The sequence below is a fragment of the Leptonotus elevatus genome, chromosome 9 (assembly GCF_054856555.1).
Source record: "Leptonotus elevatus isolate MCC_2025b chromosome 9, RoL_Lele_1.0, whole genome shotgun sequence".
NCBI lineage: Eukaryota > Metazoa > Chordata > Actinopteri > Syngnathiformes > Syngnathidae > Leptonotus > Leptonotus elevatus.
In genome coordinates this window covers 26,008,097-26,020,794 of record NC_141247.1, presented here as the reverse complement: position 1 = coordinate 26,020,794, position 12,698 = coordinate 26,008,097, and the positions used below count along the sequence as shown (strand labels likewise).

At 47.5% G+C, this 12,698-nt stretch overlaps 2 protein-coding genes across 12 annotated transcripts in view; one reads left to right on the top strand and one right to left on the bottom strand.

Annotated features, from left to right (window-relative positions):
- matn4 (matrilin 4) overlaps positions 1-6,049 on the top strand; it is a 35,120-nt gene extending 29,071 nt beyond the window's left edge. For 9 of the 11 annotated variants that reach the window (XM_086084782.1, XM_086084786.1, XM_086084784.1 and 6 more), the window contains exons 7-17: positions 61-183; positions 269-391; positions 744-866; positions 1,641-1,763; positions 2,704-2,826; positions 2,932-3,029; positions 3,106-3,237; positions 4,487-4,670; positions 4,838-4,990; positions 5,056-5,160; positions 5,581-6,049. In XM_086084782.1, the coding sequence (XP_085940908.1) occupies positions 61-183; positions 269-391; positions 744-866; positions 1,641-1,763; positions 2,704-2,826; positions 2,932-3,029; positions 3,106-3,237; positions 4,487-4,670; positions 4,838-4,990; positions 5,056-5,160; positions 5,581-5,639 (1,346 nt within the window). In that variant the 3' untranslated portion in view covers positions 5,640-6,049. Of the gene's footprint in view, positions 1-60; positions 184-268; positions 392-743; positions 867-1,640; positions 1,764-2,703; positions 2,827-2,931; positions 3,030-3,105; positions 3,238-4,375; positions 4,671-4,837; positions 4,991-5,055; positions 5,161-5,580 lie in introns of those variants that run through there. The other 2 variants (XM_086084788.1, XM_086084789.1) reach the window with 2 other exon arrangements.
- Positions 6,050-7,420: 1,371 nt separating this feature from the next.
- Positions 7,421-9,606, bottom strand: LOC147168988 (odorant receptor 131-2-like). The gene is made up of 2 exons (XM_086084792.1): positions 9,043-9,606; positions 7,421-8,814 (listed from the first exon to the last, which is right to left on the bottom strand). The coding sequence occupies exons 1-2, from the start codon at positions 9,247-9,249 to the stop codon at positions 7,999-8,001; spliced, it is 1,023 nt and encodes a 340-aa protein (XP_085940918.1). The 5' UTR covers positions 9,250-9,606; the 3' UTR covers positions 7,421-7,998.
- Between the last annotated feature and the right edge of the window lie 3,092 nt (positions 9,607-12,698).

Below are 12,698 nucleotides of genomic sequence, written 5' to 3'. Positions count from 1 at the left end.
GAATGTTTCCGTTGCAATTTCAAACTCACGTGCGTGCGTGCGTGCGTGCGTGCGTGGCAGCCATCGACCTGTGCGGCGAAGGCAAACACGACTGCGAGCAAATGTGCGTCAGCTCGCCCGGCAACTTCACGTGCGACTGCCGGCCGGGCTTCGCGCTCAACCGCGACAAGAAGACGTGCGCGCGTACGTACGCCGAGTGACGTCCCGCCGCTGTCCCAATACTTTTGAAAACATGTTAACTTGCACGTGTGTGTGTTGCGGGGCTCAGTGTTGGACTTTTGTTCCTCGGGCAATCACACGTGCCAGCACGAGTGCGTGAACGCGCTGGACGGATTCCGGTGTGGCTGCAAAGACGGATACCGGCTGATGGACGACGGCGCCACCTGCTGGGGTGAAACATTTGCCACATTTTGGCCACATTTTGGCCACATTGCTACTTTTTGATGTTTGGCTAGCTTTAGCAGTTACCGCTCGCCGCTTGCTTGTCAATTGCTCAAGTTTTGTTTTTTCTTTTTTTCTTTTTTTCTTTTTTTCTTTTCTTCTTTTCTTCTTTTTTTCTTTTTTTCTTTTTTTCTTTTTCCTTTTCTTCTTTTTTCCTTTTTTTCTTTTTTCTTTTCTTCTTCTTTTTTTCTTTTCTTCTTTTCTTCTTTTTTTCTTTTCTTCTTTTCTTCTTTTTTTCTTTTCTTCTTTTCTTCTTTTCTTCTTTTTTTCTTTTTTTCTTCTCTTCTTTTTTTCTTTTGCAGCCATCGACTTGTGCGCTGAAGACAAACACGATTGCGCGCAGATGTGCGTCAGCTCGCCCGGCGCCTTCACGTGCGACTGCCGGCCGGGCTTCGCCCTCAACCACGACAAAAGGACGTGCACGCGTATGTGCGCACGCACACACACGCACACACTCCCAATACACGAAGGCAGCGGCGAACGGGTTATCTGGAATTGGCCGAATTTGCGCGGCCTGCTAGCTTAATGCTAACATCAATTGAAAATGCTCTTGACTGAATATTTTTAGAATCGATTAATCTCACCATTATTCAATCGATTCATCGGATTTGTTTTAATGTTGCATTAAAATGTAAAAGCGTTTTTCCTCCTAATTACTGTCCGTTAACCAGTGATTGATATTTAATTTGTACTTCATAGTCATCAAAGTGATTCAAATAAAACAAAACAAATTAACGGGGGATGGGTGTACATATTTTAGCGGTTGGGTCATTGTTTTACAAAGTAAAACTGATGTTTGCTAATGTCAAACTTTGATTAAACACAGAAGATAATCCTTAATGAAGGACTACGCAAATCAGTCAACAATTACTGTTGATATGATGAAATCAGAGATTTGGACAATTTTAAATAATAATTAAAAAGAAAAAAGGCTCCAAACGCTTCTTAAAATTTTCGAAGAAGTCTCATTCTTCTTCGTTTGTTCTTGCGCGGCGGCATGATACTGCCCCCTGGTGGCCAAGGCAGACACAACATAAGCTTGAAACGATCCAATCCGGATGGACAGATTTCTTTACATGCCACTGAATTATCACGTGCTTGTTTCATAAAACAAAACGACTTATTGTGGTTTGTCCCAATCGGTGCAATGATTCATCGACGTGTGTGCGTGTGCGTGTGTGCGCGTGCGTGCGTGGCAGCCATCGACCTGTGCGGCGAAGGCAAACACGACTGCGAGCAGATGTGCGTCAACTCGCCCGGCAACTTCACGTGCGACTGCCGGCCGGGCTTCGCGCTCAACCGCGACAAGAAGACGTGCGCGCGTACGTACGCTTTTTGCAAACACGTCCGTTTGTACACTTTTGAGTTTGAAATGTCATCTTTGACACATTTGACAATTTGTTCACATTTTTTGACAGCCATTTTGTTATTTATTTGGTATTGACTCACATGACTTTCATTTATTGGAATGTTTTATTGCTTGGCCTGAATATTTATTGATGCATCGACTTGCATATTTCTCTTTGTGAGAAACAAGTCAGTAGTCAAATTTCCATCCAATCAGTTCAAATTTTTTGAAATGCGCAAAACGAATATGCGACTTCTGCCCCTTTTTATCTGTTCTTCTTTTGCGAATATTGACTCCGCCGCTGTAGGTGGCGCTATACATCATTAAGAGCTGTGATCCACCAGTCATTTAAAAGAAGAAGAAGACCAGGAAGTGTTTCTTTGCCCTTTTCCATCTAAAATATTGGCTTCTTTAATCCAATCCAAAAAGATTTACATTCCGTCGCCCCCCCAAACATTCCATACTTTCAGAGGTGGCAAATTTAGGTCCAGAAAGTGCCACTGTTTGGATTTAGCCATTGATGCTAGCTCGCTAGCCATGGGAGCTAGCTCGCTAGCACAAGGGGCTAAAGCCAAACGGTGGCAGCTTTTTTTTGGATGACTTCATGGTCCGCCATTGCTTTGTGACGACAAACGTCGGCGCGACGTCATATCCGGTCAAACCGTGCCACGTGTCCGCGTTTATTGGCAAAACCCGTTTCCATAGCCCCAAATTGCATTTCCCCTTTTCGATATGCTTCCAAATCCAATTACTCCAAGCGTCAAAAGCGTTTTGTGTGAATTTTGGGGCCTTTTTTGAATTTTTAGCGTTTGATTTGAGCATTTCTTGAGAATTTGAATGAAAATGTGTGGATGGAAACGCAACTCGTGATGTCATCTGACACGAGACGTGCGTGCGTGCGTGCGTGCGTGCAGAACTGGACATGTGCAACTGGCTGGATCACGGATGCGAGCATCGCTGCGTGAGCACGCCGGGCTCGTATTACTGCACGTGCCCCGACGAGCAACTCCTGCAGGAGGACGGCAAGAGCTGCGGAAGTAAGAAGCACGCCAAAAGGCTTGAACGCCGTTTGCGGGACGCACGTTTTAGGCCACTGTAAAAAAGTATATGGTATCGTAAGTCCAATCTGCTCCCATTTGTAGCGTGCAAGTCGGCCATCGTCGACCTGGTGCTGTTGATCGACGGCTCCAAGAGCGTCCGCCCGCACAACTTCCAGCTGGTCAAGAAGTTCGTCAACGAGGTCCCACCGCAACGAAAATGTTTCGATTCCCAATCGGAGTCGGCTCAGCTCACGCGCGCCGTCAACTCTCCGGCAGGTGGTGGACACGCTGGACGTGTCCGAGCACGGGACCCGAGTGGGCCTGGTCCAGTATTCCAGTCGGGTCAGGACCGAGTTCACGCTGGGCCAGTTCCACAGCGCCGATGACATCAAAGCTGCCGTCATGAAGGTTCGCTGTGGGGATTTTATTTTGAAATGGCTCAAGGCAGGAAGGAAGACGTTTGCTTCCGATGCTAGCGAGCGAAAAGAAGAGAAAAGAAAAGAAAAGCTTGAAGGCAAAAAGGCAGAAAATGGCCGCTCCTGTCAGAGTTCGTTCAGAAGTTCGCCAGCCATGAACTAAATGTTCATAATGCTCGTTCTTGCCGCAGGGAAATTTCAGGCAAACGTTTGCAACTTTGAACGAACATTGGCGGGAAACCGACAACGTTGGCGTCTACGACGGCGTATTTGGGGCCTGCTATGAATACATCGATTTCTTTTTAGAGGGTGGGGGCAAATTTATAAAGCGGCAGATTTGCCAGAAAAAAAAAACTGCGAAAATTCACGTGGCTTAACGTGAGGATCGGTTGGTGGTAAAAAAAAAAGGCAGGATGAAAACGGATTCATTCTTAATTGAAACTTTTATTCTTCGTACTCGGCAGCTCAAGCCACATTTCCCGATGCCCTCATCAGCTGACGAACACGAACCAATCAGATGCTAGCGTTCTTTAGGTCCATGCAAGCGAGCGACGGACAGCGGCAGATTCCATCAACTCGGTCGCTTGTACACAAAAAACAAGCAAAACGTAGGAATGTGCAAATCGTCATCCTGAAACGTAAATATTGAACAAATGAACTTAAACGCTCGATCGTCCGGGTGTGAACCTTTTGCAAAGCGCGCCGTCCTCGTCGCCGGCCGTACGCAACGCTTCAAAGTGACGTGCTTAATTGCTGCTGAAGCAAGTCGTTAATTACGACCTCCTTATTTGAAAACCCAACCCAAAATTATTGCCACAAACATCCGAGTGTATTTCTCGCACGTTTCTGAGTTTTTTTTGCCTCTGAATTTTGTCCCCGTGCTCTAAAAAAATCATATATTGAAGCGCGGCCCTAATATGCCGTCGTGGCATCCGGGCTTTTATTTGATTTTTTAAAGCCATGGAACAAGGAAGTGTTTTATTTTGAAATGTACACACTCGCACAGCGTCACTCTTTTCTTTGAAAACAAATGGACTGCATAAATGAAGGCTTTTATTTTGTAAATGTCAACTGGACGGAGTTCCCAAGAAAAGTTGCATTTGGAAACAGGAAAGGCTTTATTTTGACAGGTTGACGGCGGAGAGTGGCGAGAGAAAAGATTTGGAATTCTCATTTGAGCCAACGGGAAGGCTTTTATTTGGCACGGACGGAGACAGGAAGTGTTTTGTGCCCGGGTGCAGATGGCGTACATGGAGAAGGGCACCATGACGGGCCTGGCGCTGCAGCACATGTTGGAGAGGAGCTTCTCGGAGGCGGAGGGCGCCAGACCGCCGGCCCGCGGGATTCCCAGGATCGGCCTGGTCTTCACCGACGGGCGCTCGCAGGACCGCATCAGCGACTTTGCCAAGGCGGCCAAACAAGCCGGTCAGTCGACTTCCCGCCTGCTTTTCCTCGCTTCCAGTTTTTCTTCCGCTTTCTCACCGTCTGCTTCCTATTTTCATTCCGATGGCTTGCCCCTCCCCTTTTGCCCCCCTTTCCCCTCGCGCCGTGTCACGATGCCGACTTTGTGATGTTTGCTCGCCGCCGTGCAGGCGTCGTCATGTACGCGGTGGGCGTGGGCAAAGCGTTGGAGGAGGAGCTTCGCGAGATCGCCTCGGAGCCCCCGGAGAAGCATTTCTACTACGCCTCCGACTTCGGCGCCATCGGCGCCATCGCGCTCAACCTCAAACTCAACGTGTGTCCCGGTAGGAGAAAGGGTGGAAAGCTGGACTTTGGTTTTTCCCGGCTTGATTTTGCTTGACGTCGGCAGAGGAAAGTCAAGGCGAGCTGGAGGTGAAGGACCCGTGCGCCTGCGAGAATCTGGTGGACTTCCAGCGGGCCGCCATCAGCAACCTGGACCGCATCACGCAGTCGCATATCCTTGTCGTGCGAGCAATCCGCTCATCTTCACTGGCACCGCACTCTCCTTTAAAATCAACCTTTTTTTCCTGCCTTTTCCTGCTTGTTAGCATAAAAGTGTGTGTGTGGGGGGGGGGGTGTTCAACTAATAGAAATATGGCTGCATCTTTTAGTCATCGATACGGTCATTTCATAATAATTCATCAAAAAAAAGACGTATTGTACTGTAAAAAACGAGGGGTGATATTGACTTGTGTTGAGGTCATTTTTCTGCCCCTAGATGGCATCATTGCATTTTTAAAATTGTACAAATGGATCCGCCGTGACGTATAAAAGCCACGTTTGCTTCAAACCCTCACTCGGGACGGCAAAAAAAACGAAAACCTGTTGATCGGAAGTCCCCCGAGGTTTTGCTCCTTAACGTCTCGGCGTCCACTGACGGCGATGAGCGCACGCCTGGAACAGCTGGAGCGGCAACTGCTCAACAGGAAGTGATGCGCGGGAGGCGGGGAGACGCGCGAGTCCCGCCCCCTCCACGGCGGCGGCGACCAGAATTGCAAGACGAGCAGCAGCACGAGCAGACCACAGCAAAGTTGAGAGCAAAAAGAAGAAGGAGAAGCGGAACAAGAACGACGACGAGGCCAGCGGCAGCAACAGGAACAAGAAATCAAGCATCAATGAGAGCAACAATGTGGAGCCGAACACAAGAACTCGCGTGCGGACTTCGAAGGACGTTGTTGTTTGAACGCTTTGGACGGTTGTCATGCCGACGACCGCTCGACCATTCGAACCTCCCGACGTGACTTTTGCGTGACGTTTGCGCGACCGAAGAAGGACAAATGTGTAACTCTGGTATGAAAAACATTTGCGTTATTTTCCTTAAACCAATAAACCACTTACAAATACTTGTGGTTTGTTATTTGACAAGAGCAGCGGAAGGCGGAGCGACAAAGTGCCAAGAAATAGGAATAGAAAGTTTGTCCCTCCCAAATCCGTCGTGTCTTTTGTGCACACCCACGACACGTGAAATGCATGAGAGAAATCCGCCCGCGAAATATTGCACGGGCGTCTTTTGACAGCGTTCATGGAACTTCATTTTGAAAGTCTTTCAACACGCAAATAATGCAAAAGCGAAACATCGCACAGGATTGTGTACATTTTGCTCTGCGTTGAAACAATCCCGTTAAAAAGGTGCCATCTTGACGAATCATGCCCAAGATGAGCGTTCCAAAAGCGAGGCTGCTGCGGTGAAGGATGAAAGCGGAGCGCATTCAAACATTTGCAAGCAAAACCTGCAGGCTGTGATGACGTGACGACTTCCGGGCATGCTTGCCATCTCGTGGCCACGAGAAGAATGACACCCAGGAGCGAGAAGGAGAAAAAGAAAATCCAATTTATAGAAAAAAAAAATAGAGCCCTTTTCATCCTCATCATGAATCCGGAAAAATATTGTGCGGGCTAAAAGTCGCAAGTCAAAATGGCGGCCGACTGGGTGAAAGGAAGCTCTCTGCTCATGAAAAGTGCAAAAAGTGCAAAAAGTGCAAAAAGTGCAAAAAGTGCGCAGCCAACGTGGAGCGAACATTTGGCCTGCCGTTCCAAGTTTGCCATATTGTTGAAAGAAAAGAACCGTTTTCAATGACGAGAACGTGAAAGCAATGAAAAACAAACTTTAGACATTGTTGATGTGCCAAATGACTTTTGCAGCTGCAAAAGTGTGTTTTTTGTTGCAATATCGACAAAAGGTGGCCAATATTGCAAACGGTTGCCAGAAGACGAATAGAAACCCGAGCAAAGATGGCTTCCAGTTCAATCGGGGCTCAACCCGGTTCTTTGAATGTTGTCCGCACGTCACCCAACAATGCCGTCGGGACGAAGACGAGACTCAAGAAATAAAGAAGATTGACATGAAACAATTACGGAAGCAAATGAAACTTTTACCTCATCGGCCGCATAAACGTCGTCAAGTGGATCTTCTCAACAGAAACGGAAAAAAACCTCACCTGGGCAAGGTGAGCTCCTTCCTTCTGTCGTCCATGCGTCCGTCAATTAATTGTGTCCCTCCCTAAACAACCACGCAGGTTGGAACCCCAAATTCATTCCTCCCCACTTCAATAACGTTTCAAGTTAAGCCCAAAATACATGATCCGAAAATCTTCACTTTATTTCTTCTTCTTTTTCAACCAAATCCAAACGATGAAAATCAATCAATTGATAAATGAATGAATTCATGTTTAGAAATTGGCAAGAAGCCTCAATTCAAGTCTGACATTCCAACGGTCGCGTTTGTTCAAAACGTCTGCATTTGCATTGAACAACGTTACGAAACATTTGAATTGGCAAAACTTTTATGGAACATTTTCCATTGATCTTTTCATTACCATTGTTAATAACGATATCTTTTCGGACTGTATATTTTTGAATGAATAAAAATAACATTCAATGTATTTATTAAACACATTCATAACTGGAAATGTATCGGCAGCCATTTCAATGAAAAAAGCTCCAAATGTGATGAACACATCAGAAACAGAAACCAAAACATTGAAACGAACATTTCTAAAGTATTTTATGAACAAAAATGCAATAACAACGAGTAACACCATCCAAATGAAAGAAAACATTCTGAGCGCAACCGATACCAGCACAAGTACTCGACCGGAGAGAATTGCCGATACCGGCGTCGATATCGTCTGGAATTGATATTATTAAGAAGAAGCACAAATAAAGATGTGATAAAACAGAAAGACAAGAAAAATGGATGTCAATTTTTTTCCTTCTAATTCATGGCTGCAATAAAAATGAAAGGATCATCGGCGCCGAAGCGCTCCGAAGCGCTCCAAAGCGCTCCAAAGCGCTAGCGGAGGTCTCCCCCCGGTGGCCGCTCCCCGCTCCGGCGTGGCGCCAAGCAGGACCTCTGCGTCCGGAGCAGGTAGCTGCGGAACTTGCGGTCGCGCAGGCCGTAGACCGCCGGGCTGAGGAAGCGCGGCAGGATGTAGACCAGCAGGTAGCCCACGTAGCGGATCTCCCGCACGTGGCCCGGGAACGCCAGCAGCAGCAGCAGCTCCACGCCGGGCGACACGTAGGCCAGCAGGCACATGGCCAGCTGGACGGCGTGCAGCAGCACCGTGTTGCGGGCCCTGTCGGCCAGGCCCTTCCGGACCGAGGCCGAGCGCCGCGCCGCCGCCAGGATCTTGACGTAGGTGAAGGCCAGCGTCAGGAAGACGCACAGGAAGCAGAAGCAATCCACGGCCACGCGCTTGCGCGTCATGGCCGGGTCGGGGAAGACGTTGGCGCGAAGGCAGAAGACGGAGCCCAGGAAGTAGCCGGCCGGCCGCGTGGCCAGCAACACCCACAGGTCGCTGATTTCCGGCGTCACGCTGACCAGCCAGACCAGCAGGATGCTCAGGTACGTCCGCCGGACGGTGCACAGCTGCCGGTGGCGCAGAGGCCGGCAGATGGCCACGTAGCGCTCGGCCGCCATGGCGGCCAGGTTGAGCGGCGTGTTCCTGGTGCTGAACACGGTCAGCAAGAGGAAGACGCAGCACAGGGACACGTGGATGCGGAAGGCGATGTAGCTGAGCAGGAACAGGGCCACGCTGAAGCTCAGCTGAGCGCTGTCGTTGATCACCATGTGGACGAAGAGGATGTAGCGCGGCTCCTCGTGGAACGTCTGCACAAAACACACGCACACCTGGATGGCACCCGCCGCGGCGAGATGGCGGGATGGCGAGATGGCGGGATGGCGGACGCCCGCCGCCCGCACCTTGCGGACGGTCGCAAAAATGGCTCGCACCAGATTTTTGGGGGTCGACGCTTGCTTTGGCGGTTTAGCTTGGAATTGGCTCGGGCTAACCAATGGGGGCGGGGCTAGCAAAGGCGTCGGGATGCGCGCGCCTACCTGGTGTTTGAAGAAGGTGGCGAGGAAGGCGGCGTTGATGTACGTGAGCGAGAACCACAGAAGAACCACGAGGAGGTTTTTCACCAGCGCAGAGACGAAACTGTCTCTCAGAAGCACCTGAGTCAAAAACACACGCGCGCGCGCGCGCACACGTGCACGCGTTGGACACTGAATAACCGTAGTCATCATTTGGATATTGATTTGCATTCTTTTGCTTCTTTCTGGATCTCGAGGCTTCCCACTGCCAAAAGGGAACAGTTTGTTTTAAGTTGAGGGTTTTTGTGCTGGCAAAAAAAGCAAACAAGCGCCGTCAATATAAAGTTGCACAAACAAAGAAGAAAAGAGACAATGTGACAGCAAGTGAAAGAAAAAGACGCCAGCTGACGAAGCGGAAAGTGGAGAAGACACGAGAAGCTGCTGGGAAATCGCGCGCGCGACAAAACAGGACGCAAGTCAAAGCAAAATGTGCAAAAAGCACGTCGTCGTTCCACGTTCGGATTGCGCGTGCGTCCGCGTCAACATTTCACTTTTCAAAACAAATACAAAATGTGCAAAAACAATTGAGAAAAAAGCCACTTGATGAGAAACTTGCAACATCATCATCATCATCATCATCATCATCATCATCATCATCATATTTCACGCCTGTACAGCAAATATTTACATATTTCATGTTTGCCCAGCTCAAATCTATGATGCATCTTCGCATCATCTTAGTACACACTTTTAAATCATACAACATACTTACATCATATTGATGATGGCGAGCCCCATTTTGTCCATTTGCCGCTCATTCCACGATCTCACATTTCCTTTATTTCGAATTGTTGGCTGTCCAACATTCACATCACATTTCATTTGCTCTCATGCAGCGTTTTTGCGCAACAAATTCATATTTATGCAAACGCTAATCCAATGTTCATCAAATGTAACAAATTGATGGACTTCAGCCGCCTTCAAATAATGTAGAAAGCTAGCAATTAACAGGCAAATCTTTGTCTTTGTCTTTTTTGAAAGAAGGTTTTTCCAAACCTCAATCGAGAACAAAACAAAAAGATGCTTTGTGGAACAATCAGGATTGGAAAACGAAATCTTTTCAGCCCAAACTGTATTTGTTTTAAAAACATATGAAAGCACAATTTCTGCAAAAGATTTTCTTTCATTGTTACTCAGAAAGCGTCTCGTCATTTATTTTGCGTTGATCCTTTTTCGGTGTCGAGGAGGGGAAAATATTTCCCTGCTTTCTGTCCAATTTCATTTCTTTTTTCCAAAAGAAGAAATATCTCAAAATATCTGCATTGCGCAATATGGCCGAAGGTCAATCGTTATATCTGAAGTCAGGTGGTCTCAAAATGCTGCTTTATGAAGAGTGGCGAGTGCGCGAATGTACCTGCGGTGGCAAAGTTGCGTTGGCGGAAGAGTTCATGTCGCCGGAAGAGGAAGACGAGCTCATCGCAGTTGACGGATGCAAAGAAAATCAACAATACATCAATTAGCACGTCAGTCGTTTGGCTTCAGGGGAGCGGACTGTAAAAAGACACCATCGTCATCATCGCCATCGTCGTCGTCGTCGTCGTCGTCGTCGTCGTCGTCGTCGTCTGAAGGGCAACGAAACATTTGTGTTTATAAGCGCAAACGCTGCAGGCGGCGTTGATGGGCGGGCGCCGCCTGCTGCTCAGCAACAGCCAACGCTTGCGATCTCGACAACACGATTGGAGAAACAATCAACGCGTCCGCTGACGAGATGCAAACATCCAAAACATGCAGGACGCCGGCCCCAAGAGGAACCCATTCTGACACTCCTTGCGGGTGTGGCCTACTTGAATGAAACAAAAGCGCGGCAAGGAAAAACAACAAAGTTCAAAAGTCAAGCGCGCCAAAGACGTGCGCACACGAGAAAGCATGACGTCAACATCACACTCTAAAAAATGGATCGGTTACAAAACAATTATTATTTTATTTTTATCAATCTACTTGCTCAAGCTGACATCGGCTTGATTGAACAATAGATTGGTCGGACGTTGACCGTGACCAGCAAACCCATTTGATTGGTTAGCCAAACAACCAATAGCATTGATTACTTTCGAAAGTAAGTCCAGATCAATCGCTTGGGAATTGATTGATTACATTCATTTCTTGTATTCTAAATGTCACGATCACGATGTATAGGGTTCAAAAATGGAAATGCGTGCCGAGATGTAGATCACCGGGCTCAGTGTCTCCCCTGAGACTGGGAAGTCGTGGGTTCAATTTCTGGCCAAAGGCTCTCAAAATGGGAGCCATTTGCCTCCCCGCTTGACACTCCGCATTACGAGGGCTGAGATCACCAAGGATTCCCGAGCGCGACCCCTGCTGCTGCTCACCAAAATGCGGAGAACGAATTTCGCCCCATTTAGGTGGGCGTGGCCATCGCTGGTACTTTTTGTTGGCAATCCCGCAAAAAGCATCCGTTTCTAACACAGACGAACCAATCTCGTGGTCACAATGAGCAATTTGTATCGGTTGGCCAATCAGCAGTTGAGATTGTTTGAAAGCAGCCGCCGTCCGAGAGTGCTTGCCATCCAAAGGATCTGTCGGACTTGAACTACCAGCGAGATTGGTCAAATTGGACATCTTTTGGGCGAGATTTGACCAATCCGTTTTTTAGGGTGTCGTTGGGTTTCCATCCATCCATTTTTTTTTTCACATTTTCAAAAAACGTGAAAATAAAATTGAATGGAAACACCAGAAATGAAAAAAAAGGGCCCCAACTTCTCAAAAAAAGTGTTTACACTTTGAGGGGATGGATTTGGAAGCATACCGAAAAAAGGGAAAAGCGAATAACAGCTGGCAAGACCGGAGACACGGCGCACGTTTGTAGTCTCAAAGCAATGTCGGACGGTAAAGTAAGCAGAGGTGGCAAATCCAGATCCAGAAAATGAAAACCCTGCCACCGTTTGGCTTTAGCCCCATGTGCTAGCTAGCCAGCTAGAGCTAGCTAGCCAGTGTTGAATTATTAACATTGTTTTTCAGTTTCAATTTATATTTTAGCCGTTTTGGATTTAGTTATAGCTGTGTAGCTCAATGAATAGTATTGTCTATTGTATTCTTATCTGTCTCTCTCCTAAGAAAAGAAGGGCAACGGGTTTCTTTTCCACTATTATCTAAAAGGGAGTGTAGCCTGGTACCGGTCTCAGTCGGTCGAAGAGACAGGCTGATTTATTATTGTTTTTCTCTAATCTGATTTATACCTATGGGAACTTGCTGATGGGAGGAGAGAGGGATTTTCTTGTATTCACTGATTTGCAATAAATGTACTGTGTGCTGGAGGAGGAGACACACTTTTGAACAGAACACTGCTTGGGTGACTTCATTTGTGTGACCAGAAGCTTCTGATACCTTTGCAAAGGGACTTCTTCACCAGAATCTCACCATTCAGTTAATTGAACACGCAAAGAGTAGAATACAATTATTGTCTACTCTAACAAATGGTGACCTCCGACGCTGAATTCTAACGGATGGTGGTATTTTGACGGTTTGCGAGCTGCGGCGTTTCCGGACGGGCGGAACTTCTAGGCCTAAATAAATAAAGTACGGTAAGTGGAGACTTTTATCCACGTAGGGAGGTTCTGTCTGTTTGGGACCGCTGCAACTGGTTTTTCGTCTTCCAAATTGTC

What these genes read in the sequence shown, in the direction of transcription:
- LOC147168988 (XM_086084792.1), bottom strand. Translation starts at nt 9,249, where the DNA reads ATGCAAATCAATATCCAAATGATGACTACGGTTATTCAGTGTCCAACG. An exon ending in CCACCTTCTTCAAACACCAG is followed by an intron (nt 8,815 to 9,042) that starts GTAGGCGCGCGC and finishes TGTTTTGTGCAG; the next exon opens with ACGTTCCACGAGGAGCCGCG.